Genomic DNA, 18,667 nt, shown 5'->3' with positions numbered 1-18,667 from the left:
TCGAATGTCAAGCTCTTGACAGTTACTCACTCATTGGGTGGTATGCTTAAAATGTGACAACATCATCATATACAGTGCAAACCGATGCAGTAAAGGTATCACATCGTTCAAGGAGCATTAAATCTAGTAAAACACTTATTTCATCTTGAAGCAGCTGTCTTCAACTTAGGCTGCATGTAAAATATCGGTTGTATTGTTCTTTTCTCAATACCACCAGCACCTCATTTCCATCCGAGCCAACACTTTCAAGCGTGCCTTTCCTCTCGGATCTCGCTGACATTCTTCTCCAGGTGCTCGTCGTCAAGCTTCTTGGTGCCTTCGCCTCCGGTGAGTTCGAAAACTGTGTGGATCAGACGTCAGCGTGGTTCTCTAACCCATAGTCACGAGCGCGAAGAAAAATCGACTTGGAAGGGGCACGACAGAGGGGAACTTACGGTCAACGGGGTGAGTGCTGAACTGACGGGCAGGAACCCTCTTCTGGAACAAGTAGTCCAGCTCAGCAAAGGTGCGGTTCTTGGTCTCGGGCAGGCAGAAGAAGATCCAGACGGCCCAGACACAGCACAGTCCGAAGTACAAGAAACCAGACTTGGCGCCCCAGCCCCAGCCTCCAGCGGACGCTTCGTTCAGCATGCGCGGGTTGAGCTGCTGGATGACGATCTGACCCACGACGTAGACGGCACGACCGAGGACGATGGTCTGAGCACGGACACGACTGGAAGAAGTCTCTCCCACAATAGTGTAGGTCGTCGGACCCAGCGACACCTTGAAGGTCATGTTGGTGAGGATCATGATGACGCCTACACCGAGGGCGACGCTGCTTTTCGCAGCGGGTACCGACCCAAGAATACCGATGATTAACATGAGAAATCCGATGAAGGAAGATCCGAAGAAAAAGAAGATGCGGCGTCCGATGGTTCCCATCAAGACAATGGCGATCGCCGTGCTGAAGATGTTGACGGATTGGATGCCCATGTTGAAGTTGAAGGACTGGTCAACACTCATGCCGGCTGTTTGAAGAAAGATGGCAGCGTAAGAGCAGATAGATTGACCGTTGAGAATCTGAATGATCCAGGCCATGCAGACGATACCGGTTCGGCGCAGGTTGGTTCCGTGGAAACAATCCTTGTATGTAGCGCCCGCAGCCTCAATCTTCTCCATTTCGTTGGTGTGCTTCATCAAAGCCAAAGTCTCGGCCATGGACTGGTCGGTGTAGTGGTTCTTGCGCGCCAGGCGGCGGAGAGACTTCTCGGCATCGTCAATGCGACCCAAGCGGACGAGGTACCAAGGGCTCTCGGGGGCAACAAAGCCAACGATGAACAGGGGAACGATCCAAACCCACTGCATTGCGTATGGGATCTTCCAGCCGAGGTCACCCTTAAGGCTAAGGGAGGCACGAAGAATGACAGTGGCCAGGAATGAGCCGGCACCCCAGCACATAGATACCCAGGCGGTGAGGTATCCACGCATGGCAGCGGGGCAAATCTCGGCGGCGTAGGCGGTGGTGAGGGTCTGGAAGATACCCCAGGGGATACCACACAGGATGTTGGCAGCAAAAAGCATCTGGACGTTGACGGCGAAGAACAGTGTGAAAATTGTGGCGCCCATGGCGGCCATGGCTCCCATATACACCTTGCGAGAGCCAAAACGGGACTGTAGCCATCCGTTGAGCAAGAGACCGATGATGCTGCCCAAGTTGTTGCCGTTGCCGATGGCGGCCTGCCACGATGCCGAGACGCGGTATACGCCTGGGGAGACTTCCGTACCAAACTTCCTTCGGTAGGAAGGTTGAGCGAAGAAGTTGTTGATGAGGCCAACATCCATGCCCTCCATGACGAGAGCCAGACTGAGGAGCATGCTGTATGTGGCAGCCGGCCAGTAGCGCTTAAAGAGTTCTTTGCGAGGAAGCTTGTTCTCCTCCTCGCTCATGGCCGCGGCGGCCTCGATGAGGGGGATGTCGGGTCTGTAGGTCCCATATTCGGCATGGTCGACGGACCTGCTTTGCGTCTTTTCGGCCATTGTGTCGGTACTTGGGGTCGGGGAGCGTACTGAGAGTTGGCGACGGGAGAGAGCGGCGTCGGTAAGGGGAAAGGGAAAGGAGAAGTGTTCAAGGAGGAGGGGGAATGAGCGATAGATAAATACGTCGCGCTGCTCTGGTCGTTGGACCCGATGGTCTGGTATTTGCGAATGCCAAGGTGCCAAGTTGTCGCTTTCCAACCACTTGCCAACTCTCTGCCTAGATAACTCGTCCAATTCAACCCCGAGTTTTGGACTTGTTGGACCTCGTCGACCCCCCGCATTTCCCCATGGGGTCCACGAATCAGTTCTCCCCCCAACTCCAGCTCATTTCCCTTCCAACCGCGCCCGGCTTGATTCCCCAAAGAGACCTAAAACCGAGCCCATGTGATCCAGAGTCGACTCCATCGCGCTATGCAGTAGGTTTGCCAACCGTGATTGGACGGTGGCCCGTAATCCCCACATCTTTTGGCCGGAAATGTGTTGACGATACTGGGGTATGGAGCGCTTCTGGGGTATCTTTGAACCGAAATCGCGGGGGAGCAGGCGGGGAAACGCATCCCCCAAGCCAATGGGGGGTCTGGGCGAGTTGCATCAGTCCACAATATTGACTGGATGTCGGTCAGATTGCTGGGATCCTTAGTTGGATTTTAATCTAATTACCTCGACCGGGGTACCCCATCTGTCGATATTCCTTACAACTGATAGGCCAGATGCAGGCCTTCCAGATGCAGCTCGCAGCCCAAGCCACTACTCTCTTATACTCCCTGTCATTCTGTCGTGACTGCTTGTTGATAACCAGGTTTGGAAATGCCTGCCGCCTCTCTCACAATTCCTCCCTCCCTCCCTCTCTCTCTCTGTCTGTCTGTCTCTCCTTTCTTTCATGTGTATGCTTGTATGTCTGCCACCCCAGTGCCCCCCCCCCCCCCCCCCCCCCCTCTCTCACTGTCTCTCGCTCTCTCCCCTACCTTCTTTCTCCACAGCCTCGCTCTCTTCAGTTCTGCACCTTTCAGTTCTTGGTCCTCCCCTCACTACCCTCGCATCTCGGCAGGCACCACGCGATGTTGACTGGGCTCTGGGCAGAATAATGTTTGGACGAATGATTGTAAAGGCATGATTCTTCAGGCAAGTGCGCTGTTCAAACTGTCGCTTTTTCGTGTGTGTGACTAGATTGGGCCCAAGCCCGAGGTCAGATGTCCACGAGTTCGTATCTCGTCGCTACATGCCGCGAGCTCTGTCTGTTGTTTTCTCAAAGTCCTAGCCGCCCCAGCACACTTCACAGCCTTGGCGTCTTGGCTTTGCCACCTTTTCGTTCGGAGCTTCTGCAAACTTACGTCGGACGAAGGGCTTGATTTGGCCAAGGGTCCAGGATCCCCAACAGATGTCTCGGTTGTCGGCATAGAGTGCCAGCGAAGGGTAAGAATCAGCTGGTTTACCGTTCACCTCATGTTGAATGGCTTTGTCTTGTCGTGGGGGTAAGGATCCCAGATCCGGTGGGCGGCCGGCCAATGCAGACATGTCCAAACTGAATGCAAAACCTCAGGGGAATGAATGATGGGTTTTGTAAAGGTGCTATTTGTCCTGACGGGTAACATTGAAACCTTCCCCCGGGGTAACGCTGGGGCGGAGGTGAGAATCCTGCAAGCTTGGATTGTTCTACGCACGTTTTGATGGTCAGGCTACAGGGTGAGTACCCGTTCTTTTTCTAGGTTGACTGCAACTCAGTGCAGCGATACAACCCTCAAAAGTCCAGGATTCTACAGAATTGTCTTTGGTATGATTCCGGCCGCGGAAATCACGGGATGGCACTTTGCCAGCCAAGCAAGCATGTCTTGCCACACTGTCATACCGCAGCGGCAACAGCCAGGGCACTTGAGCTTGGCGCAGTCTTGACGGAAGAGAGCTGACAGAACGCAGTAAACACCTAGCTATATTTGTGCAGGTGCACACACCTCGGTGCTATTGACCCGAAGCCAAGACACTAGACACACTGCCTAGGCTTGGTACTTCAAGAGGACGGGAATGTCAATTTGTTGTCGACAGGGGCAGCATGCTGAGACAGGATTCTGGAACCGTGCTGTTAACCTAACACATTAGAAAAAAAAACCACACACATCAACCTCGATGCTCCCCCTTTGACTTGTGTTCTTCGTACTGCAAGTCTGGCCGTCCCTCCCAGTAGAGGGTTTCCGGATCACTCGAATTTTCGAATGTGTACTTTGCGCTCGCATCGGGAACGAGGACCTTGCGCAATCCATTTGCCGCTGCAGCTTCGGCAAGTAGCTGACATTGACAAGCACGCTCCATGAGAGTCATCAAAAAGCATGCCTCTTCAACCGTCGTCCCAACGGTCAGGAGTCCATGATTTTGCAGAATCATGCCCTTGCCTCTCGGTCCTGCAAATTTGACACCTCTGTTAATAAACGCTTCACAGGACACTACTCATCGAACGTACCTAACGCGGCACCAATACGTTCACCTTCCTCCTCTGTGAGCACGACGCCTCCAAAGTCCTACGACAGTGTCAGCAGCGAAAGTCAGTCGAATAAGAGTAGGGAGAGTCAAACCTGGTACACCGCCTGGGCATCACCGTACAAGTAGGCAGCATCTTGAGTAATCATTTCGAGAGGGCGTCCGAAAGCACTCCATGCCATACCGTGAGGACTATGAGTATGGCAGGCAGCAATGACGTCTGGTCGAGCCCTGCGCACAGCGCTGTGGATCAAGAAGCCAGCGGCGTTTGCTGGCCGACTCATGTTCCCTAGGAAGAAGGATAAGTCGATAACGGGTTGTTTTGGAGAGGGGAGGGAAAAGGAATATCGGGACGGCCTTACCGCCGATCGGCTTGCCTGCGTAGTCGACCAGAATCATGTCACTCGCTTTCAACAGGCCAAAGTGCACAGCCAAGGGATTCTGCAATAAGGTCAGTCAGTGTATAACTCCTCATCATCCAGACGGTGCACTGGTTTGGTGTTTCGCTCACGGTCCAAAATGTGTGTGGGTTTTCCGGGTCTCGCACAGAAATGTGACCAGCCAACCCATCGGTGTACCCCTTGCGTGCGAAAACACGGAAAGCGAGTGCCATCTGCTCTAGCAGCCACTGTCTGTGTGCAGCAAAGGTAGGGTGTTGTGGAATGCCTGGAAGACAAGTCCCCTGAGAGAGCAGTTGCAGAGGCGTCTTTCCGGCCTGCTGGGCTTCACTTGACCGCACGGTTTGGGCCACGGTGGCCGTCTCAGACTGTGTCGCCGACATTTTGTTTTTTAGATTTGTTTTCTTGGAAGAACAAAAACACCAAGGAAGTTTCTTGAGGGAGAACTGAAAAATTGCTAGGAACCAGATCAGACAGATGGTGTTGCATTTGTAGCACCGCATCAAGGCGCGTCTGTCCAACCCTCGCGGACCAGTCGCCAAGATCCGCATGGCCCGATCGGGCAATTAAGTACGATGCCTTGCCAGATGTGCGGGGCTAGCGGGGAGCACCTGTTAGTCTGTCTCAAAACCGCACGTCAGAAGCAAACCTGGAATCATCCACAACAACAGCATCAGGGAGAAAAAGTACGAGAGGGGCATGGGGCTACGCAAGCACACATGCTTTGGAACGGGACTTTGAAATGCCAACATCATGTACAGTCTCCAGCATGTGACAATATGTTTGCCTGGACAAACCCAGAGAAAGCGTTGATAATGCTTGTTAACATCGTAAAAATTGAACAAAACAGGTTAAGGCCTGCCCACACTTGTTGCATCCATTAGATTTACACTGCATCTTGATTTTCCAAACGTCCTATGTTTAAAATCCCCTTGGTGACTCGTTACTTCCGGAGCCTGGTTCCTCGAGACCAAGCCGTCAATACACAATTTCCCATCACGCAGGCCGTCCAAGCTCATGTCGTAGCGAGAGCCATCTCACCAAGGAATGTAATCTTTCCACCGCGTCGATTGCTCTCCATCACGCAGCCCTGGATAAACAACAAGAACCCAAGAGCCAGGCGTCAGGGAGCGCATGTTCTGACGGTGTGTTGGTGCACCCGCTTTACAAGTCCGACAACGATTACTCACAAGCCACCCAACCCCCAAGCTATCGTGGAGCACACCGGCAAGCCCAGCGAACGAGACTACCGCTCGACGTTTCTACTCGTCGACGCAAGCTAGGAATGCTCTTGCCTCGGGAAAGACTGAGCAAAAGCTTTTGGCTGCTCAACGGTCTTCCAGGGTGCCCATTGTGGTTGATGGGGAGACAGTTGAATTTTCGGCCATTCTCTTGAGAGATTCCTGTCAATGCCCGTTGTGCGTGCACGAGTCGACGAACCAAAGGCTTTTTTCGACTGCCGACATTCCCAGCGATATCCAGGCCCGGACTATCGAGACGGATGCTGCCACAGACTCCGTGAGTATCACATGGGAGAGGGATGCAGCCGGGTACACGACCCAACATACTACAATGATTGAACTGGCAGCGTTGAGAGAACTCAGTCGCTCAGGTTGTCCTCCTGGGGCTTACCAGACGGCCCCGCCGCAAAGGTTGTGGACTCAGAAGGCTCTTAACCTGCCGGACTATGACTACAACACGTATATGCAAGACGACAGCATGTTATACGACGTAATCAATCAGCTACGAATCGATGGTCTAGCTTTTGTTAACAACGTTCCCGGCACCGAAGAGGCCCTCGCTACAATCGCAACCTGCATCGGACCTGTCAAGGATACATTCTACGGCTACACCTGGGACGGTATGCGCACCTTGCCTAACCCTGATTTTCCGTCCTCTTTCGGCCCTCAGCTAACGTCCATGGCAGTCTGCACCGTTCCCGAGGCAATCAACGCCGCGTACACTTCGCACGACCTAGGCTTCCACACGGACCTGTTGTATTTTGAGCAACCGCCACACATCCAACTTCTACACTGTGTCCAGTCTGCATCGACAGGCGGGGCCAGTGTATTTGCAGATGCTTACAGAGCCGCGGTGGACCTGTTCCACATGGACCTGGACGCGTTCGACACTCTTGCGACGGTCCCGGTGAACTATCACTACAACCATCCAGACTCCAATGTGTACCGCACAACCAAGCCGGTTATTGATTTGCGACCCCTCCGGATTGGCGACACCGTCTACACCCATCTTCAGGACTACATCAAGGGCTGGAGCCAGCTTTCTAGCCGCCAAGGTGGACCTGAATGGACGGAAGCTATGCTTGTTGATTGCATTGGCAAAATCAACTGGGGCCCTCCGTTCCTTGCACCGTTTTCCAACCACGATGATTCGAAGCAATTATGGAAAGCCGCCCAGCCCGCTCTTTCAGCGTTGAACCGCAAAGTTGACAAGTGGCACCAAGCCGCCTCCAAGTTCAACGCCCTTTTGCAACGTCCAGAGTACTTGTACGAACGCAAGATGAACCCCGGGGAGTGCGTTTGTTTGACAACACCAGAATATTACACTCCCGAAGAGCCTTTGGCATGGCTGACGTCGGAAAACCAAGATGGTTGAGAGGCACCTACGTCGACAAGGATCCTTACTACAGCAAGCTGCGTGTGTTGCAGAACAAGATAGACAGATAGAAGATACGGAAAAAAGGGTACCGGAGTCCAGGAGCTTTGGCCACATCATTTAAACCTGTGAGAATGAACTGAAAAAAAAAAAAAAGGAAAACTCCAATGACCTGTGGGTCAACCAACCTACGCCCCTACATCCAGACTATCACAAGGCACACAACTGCGCCACAGGGTATGAAACCAGCCACAGAGGAAATGTGACCTAGCGATTCAACGAGTGGGGTGGGTCTTAAGCCAACCTCTCTCTCCCCAGAGTTAAGCTTGGATTCTTGCAACACGACATGTTGCGGGGTTTGTCATCCAAGTCCCTTGAAAACCCTGTGACATCCGACCCTTCCCCCCCATGCCACGACATGGTGACAACACGCTCAACATCTGCCCAAGGGGCTGGTTCGGGCTCAATCAAGCGTACCCGTAAACAGAACGGCAAGTCACGGCAGGGCTGTTCACAATGCAAGACCAGACGAGTAAGTTGACATGCCAATACGAAAGAGGGGCTATTCGGGTTGGTAACTGTAATAGATCAAATGCGATGAGAATCAACCAGCATGTACGAATTGCGTGAAAATTGGGGTTCAGTGTCCCGGATTTGAGCAGCAGCTGCGCTGGTCGAACAAGCACGAACAACTCTCCACGGTATCCTTCGTCGAGGCACGTCGAGATCGACCAGGCCATTGCAACGCTCCCCCCACGGAAGCTCGGATGACTGAACCTGAGCACATCAGCCCAACGGATCAAGAGACGAATGACCCAAGTTCCCTCGATACTGCTTTATCTAGTGTACTCGAATCCGGCCTCTTATCTCTTGACGCTAGGCCGGACATCTCACTCTTGGTTCCCACAATCCGACTACCAACAGCCCACGACAATGCGGTAGCTATTTGAGACGAAACTGCGTTTTCTAACATCTGGTTCTCAGTGCTCAACCAGATCCGGGCCAGCATTTGATGGCATGAGCAAGAGATGCGAGGCATCGAGTCCCAGTATCTGAACTCTAGGGTTCAGGACTCGCTCCTCAAGCTTCCGATTGTCAGTTTTGCCAAGCTCGTCGATATCGACGCGCTTCTTGCACCGTGCTTGCGAGATACCCGCTGACTTTTCGACCATTTTGTGGATAGATGCTGTTGTTCTGGGTTCTTCTGCAGTCGGAAAGGTTTCTCAGCAACTCATATATCTGGCTTACAGAATTTAGTCGTCGCCGAGTCATCGATCTGATGCTTCAACTTTGCAGTGTGAGGTAACAGAGCAAAGTGACGTCGTGATGTCGGTTTTCTTGTCAACCCATTGGAGCGCATCAGGAGATTTAAGCGCCTCGAGCCAATCTTGTTCTTTGTCCGATTTTATCATTCTATGAGATTTCGCAAGGTGTCAGTTCATCTAAACTCAAGGCTGGCTGGTGCGTAAACGATCATACATGTTAACAAACAGGGTATCTTCTTAGATGCAAATAAACCTCGCCTAAGCCCTGGCGACAATCAACCAACTCTTACTCTGCCACAGCATATCTAGATACGTAAAACACCGAATCACACTGCTAATACGAGTCTTTGCAAGGGGGGACAATGGCATGTTTCGGTTAATTAGCGGTAGACTCCTATTAGCTACTCTCTTGTCCAGAGCAAAAATGATGTCTATTCGCACTCAAGTGGATAGGCTGTAGTAATGGTGCAAATTGGCAGAACTTTGGTCATTAGGATATATCCGGATCCAACGGGTCATGGACCCTCCCTGGCTAGAACTGCCCCCCTAGCAATCGCCCTGCCATAGGCACCTTAGCCTCTCGGCCTATAGCCCCGCGCCTGTCAAGCGGCAGGCCCACTTGAAGGCAATAACAACACCACAGACATCATCACCATTATCAATCTATCAACAACTTCAACCACTGCCCACATGTGATATACAGGGGAAAGAAAAAACAAAAGAGAAATGTCCTGGGATAGGTACATCGTGCCGCACAAGCTTTAGCTATATAGCCGAACGCGCGCAGCTTGAATGCTAGTATGGAAACAGAAGCTACCGTCTCCTCGTCAAACTTTTAGGTTAACATCCGAGTCCAATCCCACTTCGACTTGTGAGGGGCTTGACAGCTTCAGGCCCCCAATCCCCGTCGTTAACCTTGGCAATATCAAAAGAAGAAGGTTCTAAGCTAAAGGAGAGACGACATGACTTACCATTTCGATGGAGTCCAATCACTCTACCTGAACATCCAGCGTAGCCCATGTCTTTCTTGCTGGTCCTTAGTCTAATTGGCACGCCGTGGCCAAACACCATAGACACAACGTGCGAAAGCGGATTTCCCCCAAAATTCCATCTGAAGATATTGCACAGATATTCCAGAGTTTTTCCGGTTACACGACTGGGGTCTCAACGTCCCTTGTCGAGCTCCCGTTGGACTCGTGTATAAACACCTAGCAAGTTGCGCTCTTCAACATCCTCAAATCATCCAAACAATCGACACTCAATTTTTTGTAGCAATCAAGTCCATCAGGTTCGTCTAGTACGACTCGTTCAAAAGATTCAATATGCGTTTCGCTGCCATTATCGTGAGCCTCGCAGCGTCTGTAACAGCGTCGGCCGTCTTGCCCGTACCGTCCACTCCGCCTCTTCCTGTGGAAGAGGTCCGCTGGCAGGGCGTTGTCGTTCCCGGAAAAGCCGAGGTCGAGGTTTGGGGTGCCAGCTTCGAGGTAAGTCAGATCGACACATGTGCTGTGCTAGTCCAGTTATAGCGTGGCCCTGACTGACACGTGGGCTCCAGGACATTGAAGCCCAGATTCGTGAACAGTATAACCCCAACTTCTCTATTTACACCGAGGAGATGCAGGACTCTCCCGGCAGTTGGTAGAATGACGTGCTCGTTGCCCGCGGACGGCTTGAGCGCCGCATGGTGAGCCTTAGCCGATCTGCTGGTCTTCGTGACGTGCGCACTGCATCGCTGACCGAATCTATCAGCGTAACCGTAACTGCAGCGCGCGATTCGGAAAAGCGAGGGCTATTTTCGCGGACCAGGCCCGTGACAACCTAAGGCGCATCAACGGCAACCAATGCAAGGCTAGGGCCCGGACCTAGGTTCGTATGCAATGTAATGAGGCCGCCGCTATAGGCGTCTGCAATGACAATCATCATGAAATCAACGTCCCTTGCACTGGCGTTGCAGACTTTGCCTCAATCATCCTCCAGTTTTGCTATGAACATGGCTCTATCAGTTGCAATTATGTTTCAGCTTCCTGCCCCCAGTGGTTGTCTCGTGCTCCCGGAATGGAAATCTTCTTAATCCTCAACTGCTTGGAAAACCAAGTTCCCATTCCAACCAGTGCCCAATTCTCTGCATTCATTGCAGCCCGCTTCACCCCCTTCACCCCATTCTTCACATCCCCCGTCCACCCATTGCCACTCTTCCACCAGCCGTTAGCAAGTTGATAGCATTCAAAGACGTCGTAAACGTAGTCTGCCATTCTGTAAAGCTCGGAGCATCAGCAATTCTCTTATTCTTCACGCCTGTAATTTAAAGAAGTGTAAGGCAAAACTTACGCCTTTTTTCTAAGAGCGTTGGGTCTCACTATGTCGATTATGGGCTTGGCCACATAGTTGATGTGTGACAGCTCGTGCATTATAACCTTGCTCCTCGTGTCGGCGACTTTGTCCATGTTCACGGACGTCGACTGTAAGTTCTTGACTTTACCCTCCTTGAGTTCTTTGAGGTCCTGCCTGAATTGTTCTAAGCGCTGTTGAGTAGGAACTCCACTAACTCCGGTGAAGAATGGCTCGCAGAAAGCCAGGACAGGATCAGATGGTTTCATAAGCCATAATACCGGGGGCACAAACTGGCGCATGACACTTTCCGTCAATATAGCGTGAGTCCCTCTTCCCATGTATCTGCAGTCCTCGATGCGGCAATGGATACGGAAGTTGTCACCGCGATAAGATTCGTCTGCGATGCGAGCCATACGAAGAAAGAACTCCCTTGCCGCTTTGGTGAATTGCTTATCCTTAAAAAACGCATTGTTCGGCTTTTGAAAAGCGTAAAAGAAAGGGTAATTGGTGACGTCGCGGGCGGCGGTTTCGGCAGCTTCCTTTACAATTTTCAGTTCGTGGCGGATAATTTCAATATCTTCTGGGGTGCATCCACCCTCTTGGCCATTTTTCGGGGTGGTGAACCTGAACCCGCGGGATGTGACAAGACCCTGGGCTTCATATATGAATAGAGATATTATCAGGTGCTGAAATAACGTAAGGAAATGCATAGTGAGAAAGGATTGTTAGAGCCTCGTGCCTAGAAGCAAAAAGTGCAGTATGTACGATTTGAAACTGTATGTGTAGGTAGCTGAAGGAGATGCCGAGAATTGATATACTTTATTCTCAGCGTAGCTCTGAAGTAATGTTCTTCTTAAGGTTTGTCTACTACCCCACAAGTATAAATAGGATTATTAATACAAATAAATGACCCTAATCACTTTTAAATCATGCTTCGGCGTGCCCGTGTAAGTAATTTGGCGAAGATGTTGGTAGAAGTTACTTTGCAAGCCAATTTCCATATGTATTAACGTTTATAGTTTAATTAGAGATGCTATATAGGCTGCTACTTTGCTCTATGAAATGTCATGCGCTTAAGTTGGGTTACCCTAGCTACAGGGTTCCTTTAGTTGAGGCCCTTGGCTAAGATGCAACACCACTATAGACTCAATCCTTCTTTAAAGAAAATCACAATTAAGAGCTTCACGTCGTAATGTATTAGGTTGAAAACTAACTAAATCTTGTAACATCTCCAGTCCAATCTCATAGAGACAAGAAAACAGGCTACTGAAGTATACTAAGACGAATTAATAGACCCCTTGTTAGGTAGCCGCTACATAACCCCTACATGTTCCCGCACTTAGAGTTTGTTAATGGATACAAAGTGGAGCTGCGTGCAGTAAGGCTGTAGATTCCTAACTGTATTGTCAGATTGGCAAGGGTAACCGTGATAGGTCAATTGTGCGTATATTGAGTGCGATGTGTGTGTAACTATTCTCGTGTGCCTGCGGCCGCACCCTGCCGCCCGACTAGGCCTTCGGCAGCCCCTTTCCTAGGCGCCTAAGGCCACCACGAAGCCCATTCACTGCCCGGGACGAAGCCCGCGGCAGGCCCTTCGTTGCCGCTAGCCTTATGATTTCCCTCAAGTCGGGCGGTCAACGTGTCATCGTCCCCAGGAAGGAAATCATTCTGTGCGCCGGTGCCATAGATACGCCACGGCTCATGCTTTTGTCCGGCCTCGGCCCCAAGAGCCAGCTCGAAGGGCTGGGAATCGACGTCGTTAAAGACATTCCTGGCGTCGGCGAGAACCTCCAGGATCACCCGGAAGGAATCATCATGTGGGAGCTAAACAGGCCGGTCCCGCCTAACCAGACCACGATGAACTCTGATGCCGGGCTCTTCCTACGGCGAGAGCCAACAGACGCCGCCGGCAGCGACGGGAATGTGGCGGACTTGATGATGCACTGTTATCAGGCCCCCTATTCCCACCACACCGAGCGAGCTGGGTTCGAATTCATCCCCAACCCTTACGTCTTCTGCATGATTCCGAACATCCCCCGACCCCGTTCGCGAGGCCGGGTTTATCTCACGTCGGCCAAGCCTGCCGTCAAGCCGGCCCTCGACTTTCAGTGTTTCTCCGATCCCGAAGGATACGATGCTGCACCCATGACCTGGGGAATCAAGGCGGCCCGTAAAATCGCCCGGCAAAGTCCATTTAAAGAATGGTTGAAACGAGAGGTAGCGCCAGGTCCAGCCTACCAGACTGACGACGACATCAGCAAATATGCTCGCAGCGTCCACCATACAGTGTACCACCCGTGCGGAACCACTAAGATGGGTGATGTTACGCGTGACGAAATGGCTGTTGTAGACCCGCAACTTAGGGTCCGAGGTTTGAGTGGACTGCGCTTTGCTAATGCTGGTATTTTCCGGGAAATTCCTACAATCAACCCAATGTTTACAGTGTTAGCAGTCGGCGAGCGGGCTGCAGAACTGATTGCTGCTGAGGACTCCTGGAAGAAACCTACATGGCGCGCAGACATATAGTCTAGATTACCTATTCCATTCAGAAAGTGCCCAAGTAAGACCGAAATATGTAAGATGAACAAAACAAGTTGTTGAATGTACTTTTATACCCTTCTAGGCTTTATTACGTGCTGTCTTATCCAGGGTTTCGTAATTCGAATGTGTATTTTGAGGCTGCTTTGGAAGCGAGGTCCAAGAGTATGCAGCTGGCGCCCTGGCCAGCGAGTCGCTGCTCATCATCGATCCACAGATCGTCTCCCATCCATGTCTTGGCATCTTTGGTCGTCGGGTCGGGCGTCTCATCGGAGAAGTAGCCTGGGCGGGAAACTTAGTTAAGAACGCCGGCCTGCTTGTTCGTCTTCCGCAGTTCGGCGTTTCCGCCCACGCTCATGGCTTTATTCTCCAAGCGACCGAGCACGTGCTGGAATCACGCGGGAAAATTGCCGAGAGCCAGCAGGCCACGGATGATGAGCAAGTGCAGCGACAAGTAAGGGTGGTTCTTGTTGACCCATTGCTCAGACCTGGTGCTCTTCTCGATAAAGACGGCCTTCCTGTCTTGGTTGAAAGTTCACCTCAGCCAGCCAAAGATGTTGATGGCGGTCCAGAGGCTCGGAGCGGCCCAAGAATTCATCAAGTCCACAAAGGGGGCGTTGCCCTCTCCGCCGCCCAGGATCAGAGACGTCACCTGGTCCGGGCCAGAGCTGAGATGGACGTGGATAATCCAGCTGACAAAGGGGTGCCAGATGATAGGTTTCTGGAGTCTATTTTGATATCACTAGCCAAGCGCTACTCGAATCAAATGCGACGAAAGGACGTCCTTATTTAGACACAGGCTTAGGAAGCTCTCCTATAGTAAATGCAGTGCTAATCCGGCATATGAAACGGGTTCCTAACATCTTCGTTGTTGCAACAGCCTAGGTACAGCCTATTAAGCTATCTGCAGAACTGGCAAACTGTGGGCTTAAGTTGCCTATATTAGACTTTTCTAAAACTTATTAAAGGCGTAAGTGTGTTGGCGCCGCTCAAAACTTGATAGTCACCCCAGTTGTCTTCTAATGGCTCTGTTCCAACAGTACAAGACAAGAACAAATGATGATGAAAGTAGGTGGCCTTTTAAAGAAGAATAATAATCCTGAAAACGTCGCAAACTTTTTAAACTTTTTTAGAAGGTAAAATTGGACTTATCAACAGACTCGTTCAAGTGACGACTGGAAGTACTTGATGCCGTGCTGAAGTTGTCCATGAAGGGGTCTTGTACTAGACCAGGAGTGTCTTCTCTATAACACCATTCCATGTTTACAAGCACATGACCTCGACCTCAAAGTTCAAACTTGCACCCTACGTACTCAACCTAACGCCTTCTTTCAGGCCGGTAGCTACAGGTTGCCAAATCAGGCAATGACACATACTTGGCAGACCGTTGAGGCTATATGTCCAAAGTCTGCTGTAACCGGATATCAGATGCTGAGAATCCCAAGAGGATCTCATATTGGCCGCCCACCAATCTCCATTCGTCAGTGTCGTCATCCCATATCTTCAGATCCTCAAATTTGACGACCAACTCAACAATCTCCGCACCGCCAGCCTCAACTTCAGTCTTCTCAAACGCCCTCAACAGCTTCGGCGGCTCTTTGGCAGCATCAGGATACCCGACATAGAGCTGAACAACCTGTTTTGCGCTTCGCGCTCCTTCATTTCTTAGTGTTGCCCTGGCAACGAAAGAGTCCTTGGTCAACGAGACTTCCAAGTCTTCCAAGTTGAACGTGGAATACGTCAACCCATGCCCGAACGAGAACAAAGGCTTTACGCCGCTTTGGTCATAAGCCTTGTACCCCACGTATAGACCTTCCGAGTATGGCACGTCGATGTCTGTGTTGATCTGTATCGTGTCCTTCAGACTTTTCGGAAACGTCAAAGGCAGTTTTCCGCTCGGGCTGACGTCACCGAAAAGGAGGCGCTCGAGCGCCAGACCGACCTGTTGACCCGGATACCAGATCTCCATTACGCCATCCACATCCTTGATCCAGGGCATGAGAACCGCTGAGTTCGTGTTGAGAATGACCACCGTTCTTTTGGAAAGGCCGGCCAGTCGGCTGATGAGCGCATTTTGATCGCCAGGCAAAGAGAGTCCCATTCCATTGTCGGCGCCTTCCGAAAGCCGATCAGAAGCGAGAATGATGCTCAGGTCTGCCCACCCAGCGAGCTCCTCGGCCACGGAGTCTCGAGTTTCGTTGCCGACGTCTACGCCGAGGGTGACACCGTATCCGCCGGTGGACAGCGAGTAACCCATATCGTATTTGATCACGAGTTTGTGTTCGGATCCGTATTTGAGATATGCATTGCCCTGGACGTAGTTACCAAAGTTCGCGAATGACATGTTGGCCAAAAGGACATCGTCCAGATACAAGAGTGCGGTACCCTGGCCGTACATAGAGAAATGGTACATGCCAGTCGTGTTTGGGAGAAAGGTTGCCTCGTAAATCGCTGAGAAGACATCCGGGTACGCTTTCCACAGCTCAGAAGGATAGGTGGCGATTGTGATGTTGGGGACGAAGTCTGTTTTGATGACAGGGCCAGAGAAGTCGGTGGTTTTGTAGTACGTAACGTTCACGCCGCCGTCCCGGAACATGCGTGAGGGAGCTGTGGGGAACTGTCCGGTGCCGGGATATGTTTCTGCGTATTCGACTGAGATGTTTTCGATGCTTCCACGGCGCTGGAGGGCGTCAAGGGGTGCTTGTACAACCATGGTGGAGTCGATAACAAAGCCGCCATGGTTCTCTGAGACTTGGTTCTCGGCGGTCGCCCCAATACCAAAGACTGCAATCTTGGAATACTTCTCAGAGGAAATAGGGAGCGTGTCCTGAGCATTCTTGAGCAGTACCGCACCGTCTTCAACCATTCGCTGCGCCAAATCCAGGTGTTCTTGGGTGCGCACATGAGCTGTGGAGTCGCCTTTCACCGGGTTGTCGACTTGTCCTAGCTTGAACATGTAGCGCCAGACTCTCTCGACCATATCATCGAGGCGCCTCCGCGGGATCGATCCATTATTGATGGCTTCAGCAAGAAGGTCGCCGTAGTACGCTGGGAATCCGTAGCTGTTCGTCAGATCCCCACCCGGCATGGAGATGTCCAGCCCTGCCATGACGGCCTTGACGGTACTCCGAGTGGAAAAATACCAGTCCGCGACCACGAAGCCCTTGAAGCCCCAATCCTGCCGCAGAGTGGTGTTGAGCAGCCAATCGTTCTCGCAGGTGAAGGAGCCGTTGAGTCGGTTATAAGAGCACATGACGCTCGCTGCATCCGCCTCTTGTACGCTTGCTTTAAACGCTGGCAGATAGAGCTCATGCATCGTTCTCTTGTCGACAACAGGATTCACCGTTACCCACGCAGGACCAATACCGAACCTGTTGGTGTCCTGGTTGTACGCCGCGAGATGCTTCGGACATGCCAATGCTCCCTGACTCTGGATTCCCATTGTACCCGCAACCGCCATGCGTGCGGTCAGCCAAGGGTCCTCAGAGAGCGTCTCAGCGGCGCGAGCCCAAAGGGGAGAACGGAGGATGTTGATGGTTGGCGCAAGGACGATGTTACGACCTTTTCCCAGATGCTCCTGGGCAAGTGCCTGGCCATATTCATACTGCAAGGACGTGTTCCAGGAACTGGCTGCCATCACCGGAGCCGGAAAAGCGGTTACGTTGTCCAGGGAGTTGCCGACGCCTGCGGGACCGTCGCCCATGCAAATATCGGGGATGCCGAGGGTGGAGTTTCCCTGGATGTGTCCGATACAGGCGTTGACGCCCGTTCCGTTGTCGGTCAGCTGTGTAAACTTGTCAATGAAGGACGAACTGAATCCAGCGGTGGCAGTAGTCGTGATTATACTGACCTCCGTGTCACCTTGTACCATGGCATGTTTTTGGGTATCGTTGAGTTGAGCTATGAATGAAAGAAGTCGTTCTTCCGTTGACAAGGCTTTGTCAAGCCATGGCTGAACAGCAAGCGCACTCGATGCTAACAGGAAATACAAGAGATGAGTTAACGACTTCATCTTGGTCACGTTGACAGAAAAAAAGGAATACAATCTGGCTGTTTGACTTGAAAACGCAGCGAATCATTGATATGAGTAATAACTATGGCGTTTCAATCTTGCGAGTCCTTCTTTTCATAACTGCCCAGCTGTTGCGTTATCATGATTCTTCCTCCTCTTGAGCGATAACAATCGAACAAGGGTTGTCAATGACGCTGGCCCGGCGTCTTAAGAAACCCCCACAATGGGGTAGAAGACCGATAGTGCGAACCGGCCGGTTGCCGGTGAGCTAGCGACTTCCAAGATAAGGACCCCTCTCATAGATCTTATCTGGAGTAAATACAACCTTATAAATAAAGGCAAAGATAGAGGATCGATAAGCAATATAATCCAGGAATGTGGTGCCATGGGGAGATTAGGACCTTCAAGACATTGCAACTGCAGCTAATTTTAGTCAATCACGAGCTTGCTGATGTTGCTGGCCCGGCGTTCTAAGAGACCCCGACGATAGGGTAATTAAAAGGCCGATGTGGTCCGGTCCCGGTAAAAAGCACCCGGCAGAGATAAGAGCTTGATAAGCATCATAGCGCGCAGGCATGTGGTACCAAAGAAGAGATCAGCATCGGCTATTATCACCTCCAGACAGTAGTTCGTTAAGACAACGTACAGTGAGCAACGCAAAACAAGCAAGACGGCCGAAACGAGTTCTGCCATCGCAGAAAGACTTTCGTCTCCAAGCCATGTCGTCTTTTAGTGCTTGTCGGTAGACACTAGCTGCCATGTTGGAATCTTCTCAACTGCGAGCACTGGAGATGATGAGGAAGCTGCGCAAGTACTAGAGCATCTGGCATGCATTGATTTTCTTTCATTGATCTATGATAACTTCCAACATTTCAGATCATCATGCTGAACATAGTAGACAATTAACAACAAGATGAGAAGCTGATTCAACTGGCGAAGGTTGTTTGAGTCAACATTGCGCAGAGGCTGGTCCATCAGGGCATCCTTGATGTTGACTGTCTGATTAACAACCTTGACGCTGA

General features: G+C 51.4%; 9 protein-coding genes across 9 annotated transcripts; 4 read left to right on the top strand and 5 right to left on the bottom strand.

Annotated features, from left to right (window-relative positions):
* Nucleotides 1-93: 93 nt before the first annotated feature.
* CDEST_10554 (Putative major facilitator, sugar transporter, major facilitator superfamily) lies at nt 94-2,077 on the bottom strand. The gene is made up of 2 exons (XM_062926710.1): nt 435-2,077; nt 94-340 (listed from the first exon to the last, which is right to left on the bottom strand). Exons 1-2 carry the CDS (start codon nt 2,014-2,016, stop codon nt 246-248), a joined length of 1,677 nt encoding a protein of 558 aa, XP_062782761.1. The 5' UTR covers nt 2,017-2,077; the 3' UTR covers nt 94-245.
* Nucleotides 2,078-4,128: 2,051 nt separating this feature from the next.
* On the bottom strand, nt 4,129-5,266 carry CDEST_10553 (Putative class II aldolase/adducin; the record flags this gene model as incomplete). The annotated part of the gene is made up of 5 exons (XM_062926709.1): nt 4,129-4,409; nt 4,469-4,526; nt 4,581-4,774; nt 4,848-4,926; nt 4,997-5,266. 5 exons carry the CDS (start codon nt 5,264-5,266, stop codon nt 4,129-4,131), a joined length of 882 nt encoding a protein of 293 aa, XP_062782760.1.
* Nucleotides 5,267-5,338: 72 nt separating this feature from the next.
* Nucleotides 5,339-7,570, top strand: CDEST_10552 (Putative TauD/TfdA-like domain, gamma-butyrobetaine hydroxylase-like, GBBH-like domain superfamily; the record flags this gene model as incomplete). Its single annotated transcript, XM_062926708.1, has 3 exons — nt 5,339-6,028; nt 6,093-7,390; nt 7,441-7,570. The coding sequence occupies exons 1-3, from the start codon at nt 5,801-5,803 to the stop codon at nt 7,568-7,570; spliced, it is 1,656 nt and encodes a 551-aa protein (XP_062782759.1). The 5' UTR covers nt 5,339-5,800.
* Nucleotides 7,571-7,832: 262 nt separating this feature from the next.
* CDEST_10550 (Putative zn(2)Cys(6) fungal-type DNA-binding domain-containing protein) lies at nt 7,833-9,303 on the top strand. Its single transcript, XM_062926706.1, has 4 exons — nt 7,833-8,031; nt 8,087-8,593; nt 8,683-8,931; nt 9,006-9,303. The coding sequence occupies exons 1-2, from the start codon at nt 7,846-7,848 to the stop codon at nt 8,447-8,449; spliced, it is 549 nt and encodes a 182-aa protein (XP_062782757.1). The 5' UTR covers nt 7,833-7,845; the 3' UTR covers nt 8,450-8,593; nt 8,683-8,931; nt 9,006-9,303.
* Nucleotides 8,480-8,671, bottom strand: CDEST_10551 (uncharacterized protein; the record flags this gene model as incomplete). The annotated part of the gene is made up of 1 exon (XM_062926707.1): nt 8,480-8,671. The coding sequence occupies one exon, from the start codon at nt 8,669-8,671 to the stop codon at nt 8,480-8,482; it is 192 nt and encodes a 63-aa protein (XP_062782758.1).
* Nucleotides 9,304-10,086: 783 nt separating the features above from the next.
* Nucleotides 10,087-10,406, top strand: CDEST_10549 (uncharacterized protein; the record flags this gene model as incomplete). The annotated part of the gene is made up of 2 exons (XM_062926705.1): nt 10,087-10,248; nt 10,320-10,406. 2 exons carry the CDS (start codon nt 10,087-10,089, stop codon nt 10,404-10,406), a joined length of 249 nt encoding a protein of 82 aa, XP_062782756.1.
* Nucleotides 10,407-10,773: 367 nt separating this feature from the next.
* CDEST_10548 (Putative metallopeptidase, catalytic domain superfamily) lies at nt 10,774-11,861 on the bottom strand (the record flags this gene model as incomplete). Its single annotated transcript, XM_062926704.1, has 2 exons — nt 11,093-11,861; nt 10,774-11,017 (listed from the first exon to the last, which is right to left on the bottom strand). The coding sequence occupies exons 1-2, from the start codon at nt 11,803-11,805 to the stop codon at nt 10,774-10,776; spliced, it is 957 nt and encodes a 318-aa protein (XP_062782755.1). The 5' UTR covers nt 11,806-11,861.
* Nucleotides 11,862-12,422: 561 nt separating this feature from the next.
* Nucleotides 12,423-14,426, top strand: CDEST_10547 (Putative glucose-methanol-choline oxidoreductase, FAD/NAD(P)-binding domain superfamily; the record flags this gene model as incomplete). Its single annotated transcript, XM_062926703.1, has 3 exons — nt 12,423-12,473; nt 12,608-13,620; nt 13,787-14,426. The coding sequence occupies 3 exons, from the start codon at nt 12,423-12,425 to the stop codon at nt 14,424-14,426; spliced, it is 1,704 nt and encodes a 567-aa protein (XP_062782754.1).
* A 600-nt stretch (nt 14,427-15,026) lies between these two features.
* CDEST_10546 (Putative glycoside hydrolase, family 3, glycoside hydrolase family 3 domain, immunoglobulin) lies at nt 15,027-17,645 on the bottom strand (the record flags this gene model as incomplete). Its single annotated transcript, XM_062926702.1, has 1 exon — nt 15,027-17,645. One exon carries the CDS (start codon nt 17,643-17,645, stop codon nt 15,027-15,029), a length of 2,619 nt encoding a protein of 872 aa, XP_062782753.1.
* Between the last annotated feature and the right edge of the window lie 1,022 nt (nt 17,646-18,667).

The sequence above is a fragment of the Colletotrichum destructivum genome, chromosome 7 (genome assembly GCF_034447905.1).
Source record: "Colletotrichum destructivum chromosome 7, complete sequence".
NCBI lineage: Eukaryota > Fungi > Ascomycota > Sordariomycetes > Glomerellales > Glomerellaceae > Colletotrichum > Colletotrichum destructivum.
Note: the sequence above shows the minus strand (reverse complement) of the source record. Positions and strands in the feature narration are given on the sequence as shown.

Coding starts and splice junctions, on each gene's coding strand:
- CDEST_10554 (XM_062926710.1), bottom strand. CDS start 2,016: ATGGCCGAAAAGACGCAAAGCAGGTCCGTCGACCATGCCGAATATGGG. Junction 341..434: donor CAGCACTCACCCCGTTGACC/GTAAGTTCCCCT, acceptor TGATCCACACAG/TTTTCGAACTCACCGGAGGC.
- CDEST_10550 (XM_062926706.1), top strand. CDS start 7,846: ATGTTGCGGGGTTTGTCATCCAAGTCCCTTGAAAACCCTGTGACATCC. Junction 8,032..8,086: donor CACAATGCAAGACCAGACGA/GTAAGTTGACAT, acceptor TAACTGTAATAG/ATCAAATGCGATGAGAATCA.